Source organism: Triturus cristatus, chromosome 4_2, assembly GCF_964204655.1.
Source record: "Triturus cristatus chromosome 4_2, aTriCri1.1, whole genome shotgun sequence".
In the NCBI taxonomy this organism is placed as follows: Eukaryota; Metazoa; Chordata; class Amphibia; order Caudata; family Salamandridae; genus Triturus; species Triturus cristatus.
This window is the reverse complement of record NC_140586.1, coordinates 327,300,212-327,315,238: the sequence shown is the minus strand read 5'-3', so window position 1 is coordinate 327,315,238 and position 15,027 is coordinate 327,300,212. Positions and strand designations below refer to the sequence as shown.

The following is a 15,027-nucleotide window of genomic DNA, read 5'->3' as shown; positions in this document are numbered from 1 at the left end:
ACTCGACTGGCAGAGTTGAAATTCCGGGCATAGACTCAGGGGTCCCCCAGTGTCAGGTAGGCACAGTTGGTTCACCCTCAGCGGTTTCAGGACGGCCGGGTGCAGAGTGAGTTAGGCCCAATGTTATCCTATGAGGGATAGGGGGGCCTTGGTTGGTGGCTGCTGTCTGGCAAGCCACGCGTCTGTGGGAGCTGGGCTCCTGGTCACTTACTCAGGGCAAGTGGGGAAGTAAGTTAGTGTAGAGAGTGCACTGCCAGGGCCACTCGGGCGGCTGGGTGCAGGGTGCTTTTGAGCCTTCGGGCGCTCAATGGAAATCAATGGGAATGTTCCGGTTTGGAAAAAGGCTGCAGGCTCGGGGACGAGGATGTTTCCGGTGCCACCACCACTTCGAGGGGTAAGTTGGGTAGTTGTAGGTTAGGTGGGTACCCCGGGATTGGGCACAGGGGGCCGCAGGGCGCCGGGTGCAGGGGTGCCTTTTGACGTCGGGAATCTTACCCTCTGGTTGATCGCGGCTGGGGTGGCACTCGGTTCTGAGGCTGCAGGCTTCGTCCAGGATGTCGAGGGGGGTCCTTGGGTGCCGGACTCGGGGTCACAGTCGCCGTGGGGTCGTCCTCAGGGTCTTTGTCCACTCCGGCACTGGCCAGGCTTGGCTGGTGCAGAGTGTGTTGGGTCCGCGGTTCCGGGCTGCTGCCAGGAGTTAGGAATAGGTTTCTCGAGTAGAGCCTCTACTCATGGGAGTCCCAGGGAATCAGAGGTCAAAGGTAGCCAGGTCCTCCGGGGTTTTTGAGGTTGCTGGCCACAAGAGATGCCGCGCTGGAGCAGGAGCAGGTTCGAGGGTCGACAGGCCGGTAGGGCTGGGGCCAAAGCAGTTGGTGTCTTCCTCTTTTTAGCAGCTGCAGGGCAGGTCTTTTTTTCTTCTTGCTCTTCTTGTAGGTTTCTATCTGGAATCTGGGGAAGGAAGGTTCAGGGGGCCCCTAAATACTAGATTTAGGGGCGTTACAGGTAGGTGAAGGCCAGGGACCAATGGGTCCTTGTCCTGGGGTGGGTACACCCCCTATCCTGCCTCTCTCCTGTGGGAGGAGGGCAGTAGCCTAATCCTGATAGGGTAGGGCCTCCCATCTTCAAGATGGCGAGAGCCCGGAGATGTGCTTCACCTCGCCTCCCCCACCTGAGGGGTGGGGTGGGCAGGCTGGCACATCCCCTGTCCTTGTATGGGGTTTCCGGCCAAGCTTCCTGCCAGAGTGGGGGGTTGCAGTGGCCTGGGGAAACTCCAACTGGCGGTATGCCTTTGAAGCTTCCCTTTGCTCATCCTGGGGGAGGAGATTTCTCACCTCACCCAGGATGTGCATTGTTGCAGGCCCGGGAGAGCAGGGGCTCTCCCACCCAGGGGTCCAGCAACGTGTCTGCTGTGTGGCAGCCTGGGCAGCCTCAGAGCAGACGTGGATTGTAGGTTAGCTGTAAGGGGGCATCTCTAAGATGCCCTCTGGGGTGCTTAGTACATTAAATCCCACACTGGCATCAGTGTGGGTTTAATGTGCTGAGAAGTTTGATACCAAACTTCCCAGTCTTCAGTGTTGCCATTATGGTGCTGTGGAGTTCGTGTTTGACGAGCTCTCAGCACCATGTACTTGTAAAAGGCAGCACTGTACTTACAGTGCCCAGGAATGGACCTGGGTACTGTAGGGGCACAGGGCTCCTGCTCCTGTGCCCACACCATAGGCATAAGGCACCCAGCCAGAGGGGTGGCTGACATATGCCTTGGCAGTATAGGTAATGGGCATGGCACACAGAGATGTGTGCCATGTCGACTCTTTGTTTTGTCCTGCACCCAGACACTCAGCCTGCAAAGGCAGTGTGTGTGTGTAAGGGTACAGGGCCTCTAAGGGTGGCACAAGAAGTGCTGCAGCCCTTAGAGGCCTTCCCTGGTCACAAGGCCCTGGGTGCCTAGGGTACCATTTACCAGGGGCTGACATGTGGCCAGGGTTTGCCAATTGGGAGTTTGTGTGTTTTAAGGAAGGAACATAGGCCCTGGGCACCTGATTGGCAGGAGCCCAGGGCACAACAAGGAAAAGTGCATCAGCTATTAGGCAAAAAAAAGGGGGGGTTACTGCAACAGAAACCCACTTTCTCACAATTTTGAAACAATATTTAGCTATTTTAAAAGTTGACACTTAGAAAATATTTCATAGAAAACAGTCAATGATTCCCTATGGAAGAAAATTCAAGTTGCAGGTACAGTATGTTCTCATTACTTTTGTAATCCAGTACTGGGTGCCTAGACTCAGTACTGGGACCTTTATCCAAAACTGGTAAGTAATTACGTTTTCAGATATTATACGATTTTTAAAGAATATTTAAAGATTGCAGAAATTGACACTTAGAAGAAATTTCACAGATAAAGAGTAAATGATTTCCTATGGGAGAAAATTGGGTTACTGGTAGGTACAGTTGTATTTTTCAGAGTCAGTGCTGGGAACCAAGATCCAGCACTGGGAGCTCACCTAAGCGCAGGTGAGTATTTTCGTTTTCGTTACTCGGCTGATTTTTGGTGAATATTTTAAGATTTGAAAAGTCCACACTTCGAAGAAATTTCAGGAAAAAGCCAGTCAATGTTACCCTATGAAGAAAATAGAGTTATCGGTTTAAAGGTAAGTACTCGACTGGCAGAGTTGAGGTTCTGGGCATAGACTCAGGGGTCCCCCAGGGTCAGGTAGGTACAGTTGGTTCACCCTCAGCGACTCTAGGGCAGCCTGGTGCAGAGAGAGTTAGGCCCAATGTTATCCTATGAGGGATAGGGGGGCCTTGGTTGGTGGCTGCTGACTAGCTGGTCACTTACTCAGGGCAAGTGGGGAAGTAGGTAGGTGTAGAGGGGGCACTGCCAGGGCCACTCGGGCAGCTGGGTGCAGGGTGCTTTTGACCCTTCGGGCGCTCAATTGATTTCAATTTGTATCTCCGGTTTAGAAAAAGACTGCAAATTCGGGGACTAGGATTCTTCAGGTGCCACCACCACTTCGAGAGGTAAGTTGGTTAGTTGGAGGATAGGTAGGTACCCCGGGATTGGGCACAGGGGGCCGTGGGGCGCCGCGTGCAAGGTTGCCTTTTGGTGTCGGGAAATCTTACCCTCTGTTGATCGCGGTAGGGGCGGCACTTTGTTCTGAGGCTACAGGCTTCTTCAGGAGTGTCGAGGGAGGTCCTTGGGTGCCGGACTTGGGGGTCACAGTCGCCGTGGGGTCGTCCTTGTGGTCTTTGTTCACTCCGGCACTGGCCAGGCTTGGCTGGTGCAGAGTGTGCTGGGTTCACCGGTCCGGGCTGCTGCCAGGGATTAGAGGTAGGTTTTGAGTAGAGCCTCTACTCATGGGAGACTCCCCGGGGCTTGGAGCCAAAAGGTAGCCAGGTCCTCCGGGGTTAGTGAGGTTGCTGGCCACAAGAGATGCCGGGTTGGAGTAGGAGCAGGTTCGAGGGTCGACAGGCCGGTAGGGCTGGGGCCAAAGCAGTTGGTGTCTTTCTCTTCTTAGCAGCTGCAGGGCAGGTGGTCTTGCTCTTCTTTGTATTTCGGAATCAGGAATCTGGGGAAGGAAGGTTCAGGGTGCCCCTAAATACTAGATTTAGGGGCGTTACAGGTAGGTGAAGGGCAGGGACCAATGGGTCCCTGTCCTGGGGTGGGTACACCCCCCCCATCCTTGCTCTCTTCTGTGGGAGGGGGGCAGTAGCCTAGTCCTGATAGGGTAAGGCTTCCCATCTTCAAGATGGCGAGAGCCCGGAGATGTGCTTCACCTCGCCTCCCCCACATGAGGGGTGGGGTTGGCAGGCTGGCACATCCACTGTCCTTATTTGGGGTTTCCGTCCAAGCTTCCCGCCAGAGTGGGGGGTTGCAGTGGCCTGGGGAAGCTCACAGAGGCGGCATGCCTTTGAAGCTTCCCCCTGCCCATCCTGGGGGAGGAGATTTAGCACCTCGCCCAGGATGTGCATTGTTGCAGGCCCATGAGACCCGGGCTCTCCCACCCAGGGGTCCAGCAACGTGTCTGCTGTGTGGCAGCCTCGGCAGCCTCAGAACAGACGTGAATTGTAGGTTAGGTTTAAGGGGGCATCTCTAAGATGCCCTCTGGGGTGCTTGGTACATTAAATCCCACACTGGCATCAGTGTGGGTTTAATGTGCTGAGAAGTTTTATACCAAACTTCTCAGTCTTCAGTGTTGCCATTATGGTGCTGTAGAGTTTGTTTGACGAGCTCTCAGCACCATGTACTCTTAAATGGCAGCACTGCACTTACAGTGCCCAGGAATGGGCCTGGGTACTGTAGTGGCACAGGGCTCCTGCGCCCACACCATTGGCATAAGGCACCCAGCTAGAGGGGTGGCTGATGTATGCCATGGCAGTGTAGGTGATGGGCATGGCACACAGGGATGTGCCATGTCCACTTTGTTTTGTCTTGCACCCAGACACTCAGCCTGCAAAGGCAGTGTGTGTGTGTGTGTAAGGGTACAGGGCCTCTAAGGGTGGAACAATGAGTGCTGCAGCCTTTAGAGGCCTTCCCTGGTCACAAGGCCCTGGGTACCTAGGGTACCATTTACCAGGGGCTGACATGTGGCCAGGGTTTGCCAATTTGGGTTTTGTGTGTTTTAGGGAAGGAACATACGCCCTGGGCACCTGATTGGCAGGAGTCCAGGGCACGCTCAAAGTACATTCAGCAATTCAGCAAAGTGGGGGCATACCATGCAAGAAAGATGGTACTTTCTCACACAAGCTTTGTCTGATGAACAATGGTTTGTAAGTGTAATCTCCAAATCAACAGGTGGGGGGGCGTTTGGGGGTGGTGCAATGGCAAGCAACATGTCTATTTAGGTTAAAGTGAAAAATGGGAGCCAGACAGGAATCCTCTCAGTGAAGGTGGTCTGCTCAATCATCATGACTTTAACCAGAATGGAGTGGTAAACTTTCATATGATTTTATTTTCGTAAACCATTTGATTGACTTTTTCACAACACTTTACATAGTTACAGTCATAACACTTAGCATGGTAGTTATAATTGCACATTGCATTTCTACTGATCTGCCAAGGGTGTGACAGTGTACGGGAGTAGCGGTTTTGTGGTCAAGCAGTGTCGTGGGGTACCTTACTATAGCTGTGCCTTACTATAGATTCGGTAACGAGCTATTCATCTGGGAAAAATATCCAGTCTCTGGAACTACCGGCGTGCACAACTAACTGGGGATGGGAACCTGGGGTAGGTGGGGCGGGGCGAACTAAAGCTGCTCCTGCGGGCGTCTAACAAAAGGGAAGGATTATGTTGTGTGCATTCATAAGGGGGAGGATTAAGGAGGAATGAGGCTCTCCAAAAGCGCAGCGCAAGCGAGTTAAGGCACTTTGCTTGGACCCTACCCTGTAAGCATCTGTTCTTGGCATGTAGTACTGTAGATTCACATGCGCCAGCCCTCCACCCCAAAAATTCTTGTCTAGGTTGCATTTTATAAACTTTATTTCATACAAAATCTGAAAAACACGTTAGTTATAGATTCCTTACCTTATATTTACCCCCAGGTGTCAGACTGGATCCGGAAAGGTTTTTCGTCAGCAGTACCTCTGCGCGTCGAAAGGTGGCATCCGTCATTGGCGTTGTGGTCGCCGGGATGACGTCGCGGTAGCTACTTCTACGCTGCACTGACGTCAGTTCTTTATTTTTCCACGCCACCCATCGCAGATCCGGTGAGACGGTACCTCCAGTCACTTTTTGATTTTCTATTTTGAGCGACTCTTGTCGTCGTCTTTTTTTGAGTCTACGACTCCTGGTGCACAAGGGATGACCGGTTTCAAGGCATGCGTCTGTTACGGATCCGCACCGCCTGTGTCTTTTGCCTGCAGCGCGACCACGACCCTAAGTTGTGCTCAGGCTGCCGGTCGATGGTGCCAAAGGCTTTGGGGAAGCGGTCCCAAAAGTTGCTTGAGCGCCGGCGGTCGGATACTCGCCGTTCGAGGTCCCGTTCGCGAGGGAGGTCGAGGGACAGGTCGCAGAGCCATCACCACTCGTCAGTCATCGAAGTCTTCGCACTCTGGGTCTGGTCAGGCGAGGTACAAAAAGAAGTTGACACCGGGCTTCCCTCCCTCCCTTCTCAGGACCTGGAGGGACTCCCGCCCAACTTTGTAAGTTTTACGAGGTGATGCATGTCGTCTCCGTGCGACCCGAACCCGCCGGCGGCCTTCAGGCCCCGCGGACTGTTTGGGGGCCTAGGCCTTCTAGACCGTCTGCTCTGGCCACAGCGCCCCAGGCCCGGATCCAGAATTGCGCCGGTTGACCTTATTACACCTCCACCGGCACTGCTTCCTCTGGCACCGCAACTGACGGACATGTCCCCGGCCTGCGTCGACCCTGGCCTCCATCCAGATGTGTCGCCGGACTGGCGTCGCCTGGCGCTGAGGTTTTATGTGTCCCTCTTCACTCCTTGGGTCCCTTTTCGGCCAGATTGGCAACCTGAGGAGGACTGGGGGGGGTCAGGTGACCCTGTAACTGATCAGATGGGATCTGGCAGGACTGTAGAGAGGAACTGGGGGATGCCAGTGGGCTTGACACCTCTCCTGACCTTGGCATGTTGTCTACGGAGGAGGGAGCGTTATACGCAGTGGTGTTGCGTAGGGCGGCCGAGGCCCTCAACCTTCCTACAGTGGTGATCAGGACTAACATCTTGACAGAGGTGCTTCAGCCGGCAGCGAGCTCTTCGGAGCCCCTGCTGCTGTTCAATGAGGCCCTTACCGACGTACTTTTGAGCAAGTGGTCCAGGCCGAACAAGGTGGCGCCCGTGGATAGGTTGATTGCTCGACGCCACCGCTCGGCTCCGGGCGACCCCACTTTTCTGTCCCAACACCCCACCCTGGACAGCTTGGTGGTCCATGCCTCCACTTCCAAGAGCGCATTTCCTACCACTCCACCGGAAAGGGAATCCAAGTAGCTGGACCATCTTGGGAAGAAAATGTTCTCTTCCACCAGATTGGGACTGTGGTCGGTAAACACCATTTGTCTCTTGGGCCGTTATTCCGACTCTGTGTGGGATACGGTTGCGCAGGTGCTACCTCAGTGTCTGAAGGAGGCGCGGACAGTGCTCTCCCAGGCTGTCGCCGCCGGTAGGAATGCGGCTAAGTTTACCATCCGTTGTGGACTGGATACCGCCGACTCTCTAAGTAGGACGATTTCCAGGTCTGTAGCCCTTCGTCGCTACGCCTGGATGAGATCGACTGGCTTTTCGGGGGATGTCCAGAACACCTTGATGGACATGCGCTTTGATGGCCGCCTTTTTGGCAACAAAGCGGACAATGCTCTAGAGCGTTTCAAGGACTCACGGGCTACGTCCAATTCCTTGGACCTCTCCAGCCCCCCAGCGCAGTCTGCTTTTTGCCCCTTTCGTGGCTATGGAAGGGATGTCCCACTACGTCCCGCACAGAGCCTGAGGTCGCAGCAAGTTCCCCAGCATTTGCGCAGCCGGTAACGTGGGACCAAACGCCGTGGTTCAGGGTGCCAGTTGGCGGGCCAGTCCACCAACCCCCCCTGTGCAGCAGCCTCCAAAACCTCCTAGTCCAACCTTCCAGGCCCATCAAACGCCAGTGGGCGGCAGGATTCGCCACCACTTCTCCCACTGGCCCACCATCACGTCGGACAGGTGGATTTTGCAAATAGCCCAAAAGGGCTTCTCCCTCTCCTTCGAGGCTACCCCTCCAGCCATGCCACCTAAATACCACCGGAGGATCTCCTGGCACTTCTCCAACAGGAAGTTTTGGCTCTGCTGGCCAAGGGAGCCATCAAGCATGTTCCTGCCCCAGAAGTAGGTCGTGGTTGCTATTCCCGCTACTTTCTGGTAGCCAAGAAGGACAAGGTCCTGCGTACTATCTTGGACCTCAGGAACGTCAGCCGTTTCCTCCGGAAGGAGAAGTTCAAGATATTAACGCTTGCTCAGGTCTTGTCTGCCCTCGACCCTGGAGACTGGATGGTAGTGTTGAACTTGCAAAATGCTTATTTTCACATCCACGTCCTGCCGGCCCACCGGTGTTACCTGTGGTTCATGGAAGGCCACAAGCATTTTCAGTTTACCGTCCTTGGGTATTCACAAAAGCGATGGCGGTGGTCGCAGCTCATCTGCGCAGATCAGGGGGTTCCAGTTTTCCCCTATCTTGACGACTGGCTGGTGAAGGCGGCCTCGCCCCAGGCAGTCATCTGCCACCTTCAGACTACTGTCAACCTCCTGCATTTGTGGGGGTTCTCCATCAATGTGCCGAAGTCACACCTGATTCCATCTTAGAAGCTCCTCTTCATCGGAGCAGTTCTGGATATGACGCAGTTTCTGGTTTATCCTTCCGAACAGCAAGTCCGGGATATTCGGGCTATGATTCAAATCTTTCAGCCTCTATCCCGTGTTTCGGTCAGGATGACCCTGAGGCTCCTGGGCCTCATGTCCTCCTGCATCCTGCTGGTCAATCATGCCAAGTGGCATATATGGGCTCTGCAGTGGGACCTGAAGTTCCAGTGGGCACATCATCAGGGGAATCTGTCCGATTGCGTCCAGATCTCGGAGGGCACTGCTAGACAGTTGCAGTGGTGGGTCACGAACCAGGATTGGGTCAACGGCAGGTCCCTCTCCCTTCCCCAACCAGAGCACACGGTAATGACGGACGCGTCCCTTCAGAAATGGGGCGGCCACATGGGAGAGGCGGAGATCAGAGGCCTCTGGTCTTCAGCGGAGTCCGGGCTCTACATAAACCTTCTGGAGCTTCGGACGATTAGTCTTTCACTCAAGGCATTCCTTCCCTCGGTTTATGGAAGAGTAGTGCAGGTGTTCACGGAGAACACCACCGCCATGTGGTAATGCAACAAACAGGGCGGGGTGGGGTCGTGGACCCTATATCAGGAGGCCCTCCGCCTCTGGACATGGCTGGAACATCAGGGCATATCCCTGGTGGTTCAACACCTGGCAGGTTCCCTGAACGCCAGGGTGGACGAACTCAGCCGCAGGTGCATGATTGATCATGAATGGCATCTTCACTCGGAGGTGGTGCAAGGTCTCTTTCGACAGAGGGGAGAGCCTTGGTTAGATCTGTTCGCCACAGACAAGAACACGCAATGTCACCAGTTTTGCGTGTTGGCATTTCCAAAGCGGCACTCGCTGAGCGACGATTTTCGTCGCAAGTGGAGTTGCGGTCTGTTGTACGTCTTTCTGCCTATACCACTTCTGCCCAGAGTGCTGAAGATGATCAGGCGCAACCGGACCCAAGTCATTCTTGTGGCTCCGGATTGGGCATGAAGAGTCTGGTATCCCGAGCTGCTCAACATGGCCATCGATCCTCTGATCAGACTGCCTCTTCGGGAGGATCTTCTGTTGCAGCAGCAGGGGACGGTCCTCCACCCGAACCTGTCCAGCCTCCACCTCCTTGCGTGGAGATTGAGCGGTGGCAGTTGACTTCTTTTGACCTGCCTCCCGAAGTTTATGATGTAATATTGGCAGCCAGGCGTCCCTCCATTAAGACTGTATGTCTGCCGGTGGAACAAGTTTGTGGCATGGTGCACAGCAAAGGCTGTGGATCCCTCTTTCTTCCCCTCTTCCTGAAGTTCTGTTGTTACTTCTTTCTTTAGCCCAGTAGGGCACTGCTCTGGGCACTATCAAGGGCTATCTTTCGGCCATCTGTCTGACTTCGACCTCCCGATCAACCTTCTCTTTTCAAGTCCCCCGGTGGTTAATCATTTCTTGAAAGGCATGACTCCTCTCTTTCCTCCTATTCCCTTTGTTATGTCTCAGTGGGACTTGAATCTGGTCTTTATTTTTTTTAATGTGCACTCCCTTTGAGCTGCTTCACAACTGTCCCTTAAGGCTTCTGGCACTTAAAACTGCTTTCCTGGTAGCCATCACATCTGCCAGACGGGTGAGTGACCTCCAGGCCCTTTCCCCCAAGCCTCCTTTCCGATCTGTCCATCCGGACAAGGTGGTTCTCAGCATTCGTCCATCCTTCCTGCCGGAAGTTGTCCCTGCCTTTCACATTGGGCAGACCATTACTTTGCCTACCTTCTTTCCGCATCCTTCGAAAGAGGAGGAGAGACTCCACTGTCTGGACCCAAAACGTGCGCTTCCTTTTATCTGGATCGCACAAAACCATTCCGGGTGGATGACCAACTCTTTGTTGGCTATGTGGGCGCCAAAAAATGTCGGGCCATACACAAGCGGACGATCTCCCGATTGGTCGTTTTGTGTATCAAAGCCTGTTATTCTCTGGCAAAGAAGGAGCCTCCAGTGGGGCTGGGAAGTGGAGTTTCTCTGAATGACATTTGTCAGGCAACTACGTATGGTTCGTTGCAGACCTTCACCAAACACTACTGCCTTTACAATCAATTTCGGAGAGACTGCTTCTTTGGCCGTTCCATTCTCCAGGACTTTCTGGTGTGATCTTGGTTCGCAGACCCACCTCCGGGGTTGGTATTGCTGGGGTATTTATTCTAAAGTAAGGAATCTATAACTAACTGATTTCTTTCAGATGAACAAGTTACTTACCTTCAGTAACAATATATCTGTAAGAAACCTTATTTAGTTATAGATTCCTTACCGCCCCACCCAGCCTCCCCATTCTGCGAACTGATTTCTAGGGTTAAGGATGTCCTTTCAGGGCCCAAGTTTTGTGCACCTATGGTCCGTGTCTTGCATGTCTTAGCGTTTCTGGTGCGGAAAGTAGTGTACAGAACTGACGTTAGCGCGCAAGGGCGGCGTCCAAGTAGTTATCGCGACGTCATCCTGGCGACCACAACGCCAACGACTGACGCGGAGCCGACTGACGCCACGTTCGGAAGAGCAGAGGTACTGCTGACAAAACGTTCCAGATCCAGTCTGACGCTTGGGGGTAATTCTAAGGTAAGGAATCTATAACTAAGTAATGTTTCTTACAGCTATATTGTTACCGAAGGTAAGTAACTTGTTCTTCATGGTCATCTCAATGCTTACATGTACAGCATTCTTACATTCTCGCATACCCACGGCAAAACAATCTCAAGATGGTGTCTATGACCATGTGCAGTTTAACCAAGAGGAGGAGTCACACAGCCTCGTTACTCCAAGAAAACTTCTCGTAACAGAAATTTGTAATCATCTAAGCCCAACACTAGATGGCGGACCTATGCAAAGCATGTACATCTACAGCACTACATGCCAAGAACAGATGCTTACAGGGTTAGTAACACAATCCTTCCTTGATAAAGACCTGCTCCAACTTCTAAACTAGTGCAACCTATGGCAGGTATTATAGACACTGATGGGTATTTAAAGTAGTGTAACTCTTGAAGCTTTGTTGTACGCTCCATGATGACTTAATTTTCCGATCTTTTACACAGTAGTTTTCACTTCTGGTCATGGCACCTTGAAATGAGATCTGTTATTAGGCTTTGTAGGGCACTTAACACCATTTACTGATATATTGAATGTTTATTCTCCTTATAGGCACACATCAGATCTTTAAAAGACAAGACAGTGGCTGTAGTGAAAAGGATTCTTCCTCCTTGTTATCACTGTCACCACTGATGGCTCCTGATAATGAGCAAGAACCTGGTTCTCAGCCCCGTCCAGCAGTGTCTTCCGGGTACTCTAAACAATTTCAGAAGTCCCTGCCACCGAGATTCCAGAGACAGCAGGTAAGTAGTGGTGATAATTGTTCTGATGACTGGTCAGCTTTCCTCATACTGTGGTGTTTAATATTAGTCTGTTAGATGTTTTTAACTGTGTTTAGAAGTGCATCATACCCTCTTTCTCTAGCACGAGGCATGAGCCCATGTTGATGTGAGGAAGGGAAATAACTGTTATGCTTCAGGGAGATAAAATTGTGTTGGTCATGAGCTTTGTGGTTTGGTAGTGATTCGACCATTGGAAGACTCTTGTTTTTTTTATGTGGATTTGTAATGATACATATTTTTTTTTTTTTGCATTCCTTTATAGCCGCATAAAACCTATGGTGTTTGTGGTAATGCACTGCTCGGTTATCTTTGACGATTTTACAGGACATACTGCTTAGCTTCATTCTCTTACCTTCACAGCCCCTCTTCTAACTTTAGGACACTTTTTGAAGAGTCTTGAACTGTCAATCTCCTCAGATCTTGTAGTGTATTCACAGCAGTGACGCAGGTGAAGCTGTTCTCTCTTCTTCCGACATAGTAGTGCATAAAAATGGTTCTGCCTGTATGCAATTAGTGCATACGTTAAAATTGTATTCGTAAGAATCCCAGGTCATGGCAATGCTCCTGACTGATTTATTAATATCCTAAAACCACTTTCCATATAGAAGTATTAATTGTCCTCCTAGTCATGTCAGTAATGGGGTTCTTCATACTCTTACTTGGTATAAATTTAGCCCTCAGGCCAACATGCCACTCTTATTTGATTTCATTGATTGTGGAGCTTTATTGATATTTAGGAACAGATGAAACAGCAGCAATGGCAGCAGCAGCAGCAACAAGGAGCCCTTTCTCAACCAACACAAGCACAGCCTGCGAGTAGTCCTGTACCTCCTCGACAACACAGACCCCTGTACCAACCCTTGGCACCTCATCCACAGCACTTGGCTTCCATTGGTTTTGATCCACGTTGGCTTATGATGCAGCCATATATGGACCCTCGAATGATGTCAGGGAGGCCTGCAATGGATATTCCACCAATGCATACAGGTAAACATTCATTGCTGCACTTAACTCCATGTCGGTGCATCTGAACATTCTACATGCTAAACAGCCAGAGAGCGAGATATATTGTTTTGTAGAGAATTGGTAGCTAAAGTGCCTCTGCTGCTAGTAGAAGACTTACATGCATCACCTTCTATGTATGCTTGAATATAAGGCCTGGTGATAAGGTCTTTGAAAATAGTTTTAGCAAAGCTATTGACTTTGCAATAGAACAACTTATACGGTTTTTTTGTAGCGCTTCATTGCATACTTCTGTTTCATAGTGCTATAATCAAAACAATTTACTGACACTTCAGTGGTACTCTTTTTATTGGCCTCAAAGTTGAAAGTCTGACTCCGCCTTTCTGGGATTCAAATGTGGGACTTGATTTATGAACCCATTTGTTACTTTTGACCGTTGAGCTCCATGTTCCTTCCAACTGACTGTGTGTGTAAATTAAGTTTTGTTTTACAAGTCAGATGATCATTGTGTGGACTCTATAGCGGTTTCATTCGTTAGTTGAAAACCTTTTGGTTTCACTGGGTTTTATTGGTTACTTCCATGTGAAGAATGAATTGTTAAGTTCAGTTCTGGTTGTTCATTCCATTATTACATTATTCTCATTGCTTTGTAGAATGTGCTGCTTAAAATGGTGTAATTTATTTTCATCACTTTAGCTGGAACTGTTACTCATATTGTGCTTTTTCCATCAAGGACTCTGCATTTAAATCTTAAGCACATCATTTCTCTGCATTAATGTGATTGTCTGAGAACACACATTAATTGAAACCTCTTTTCATACTTTTAATAACCTGTTTAGCTTTTACTCTTATGGTTTTTAGTAAAAGAAAAACCACATTTGTTTTGTCAAACACCTGATGTTAAAAGGGAAAATAGAAAGAAAGGCAGGTGTCCCCAGGTAAAAAAAGGTAGATCACTGCCAGTTGGAGTTGGTGAATGCAATGCACTGTATGTTAGCTGCCGGTCTTTGTTTATTCTCTACTCTGAAGGCAAATGTTTCTGAACACTGAGCTTTGAATTTTTCCTCTTTAAAAACAATATTTGGGAGCAGGCTGGAACTTGCTAAGCTCACGCCTGGCAGCATTGTAGTAGAGCTTTGGTGAATATCCTGTTCCGGGACTGGATTTGGCAGCACCAGAAAATAGATAGCCATTGGGTGGGTCTTGATTGCGGTACACACTTTTCATGGTGGCTTATCCATACGTTTAATAAAATAGACAAAACTTCTCTCTTGCTGGACTTGAGTTCAAAAGGTGCTTAAGTGAGCCACAGTGGCAGGATCCTGCATCACACAGTGTGCCCTATGAGGCTGTAGCTTTTACCCAGAGCATCAGTTGTTCCTAAATCACAATTTGTCACTACTACATTAAACTGACTTGCTAGGGAGACTGTGATATTGTGCAGCTTTGGGCTGGCTCCATACCCTAACATAAGTAATGGAGTAGAGCTGAAGTTAAGTGCCAACCCTGCACGCTGACATCCGTTCCTTTCTTGCTGTGCCTTCTGAAGTGGATCTGGATCTCTTTTCCTGTTTTTGGTCTATTTAACCTCACAGTCACCACAGAAAACTATAGATTTCAAGCCGTGCTCCGACAGCAGGAAGCATATGTCTGTCGGGGACCTGTACAATGGGTCTTTGCTGCCTAGCCTTGGGGCACAACTTTAAGTTGTGTGATAAGTGTTCCTTCATGCACCTGAAGGCGTTCGGGCACAGGGAGGCCAAATTATAAGGAGTCTATCACAAAATAGTTGCAGCCTTCACGTAGGTCCCATCCAATTCGCGGGCCCAGACTTTGTCCATAGGTCAGTGTCTGTGACAATCCCACTCCTTCAGAGTCTCCTGCTATAGAACAGATTGCTCGGTTGGTTCTGAAACGTGTTCCATGTCCTGGGGCTTCGTCTACCCCCTCAACAAATTGAGTCTTCAAATAGGCCATATTGCAAATTTTCAGTGCACTTGCCTATTTTGGTACCATTACTGATTCTATTCTGTCCACAAGATCCATGCTGGCTCCTGGCATCCTGATGCAAGTACTAACACTACTGGTGCTGGAAAAACATCCAGCGCCAGCGACAATGTGGGACCTTAATAGGTATGCCAATGGTAATGGCTTGTATATTACACTGAGAATGCCTTATACATTGATGTACAGTAAGCCAGTTAGCTTGATTCCTCTCCTGAGACAAAGCTTGACTGGCCACTTAGGCCACCAACGAAGGAGTGCTTCATTTTGCAAGCTGAGGTATTAGAATTGCAGCTACGCCCCATCAAGACCAAAACAAATGTCCACACAGAAATAATGCAGCTTAGGCTAGCCTCGTCTGAGCCCTTACTAT

General features: G+C 50.5%; 1 protein-coding gene across 3 annotated transcripts in view; it reads left to right on the top strand.

Annotated features, from left to right (window-relative positions):
• Positions 1-15,027, top strand: part of PRRC2C (proline rich coiled-coil 2C) — a 1,321,979-nt gene that overhangs the window by 502,844 nt on the left and 804,108 nt on the right. For all 3 annotated transcript variants that reach the window (XM_085601696.1, XM_085601697.1, XM_085601695.1), the window contains exons 12-13: positions 11,458-11,648; positions 12,425-12,674. In XM_085601696.1, the coding sequence (XP_085457822.1) occupies positions 11,458-11,648; positions 12,425-12,674 (441 nt within the window). The remainder of the gene's footprint in view (positions 1-11,457; positions 11,649-12,424; positions 12,675-15,027) is intronic.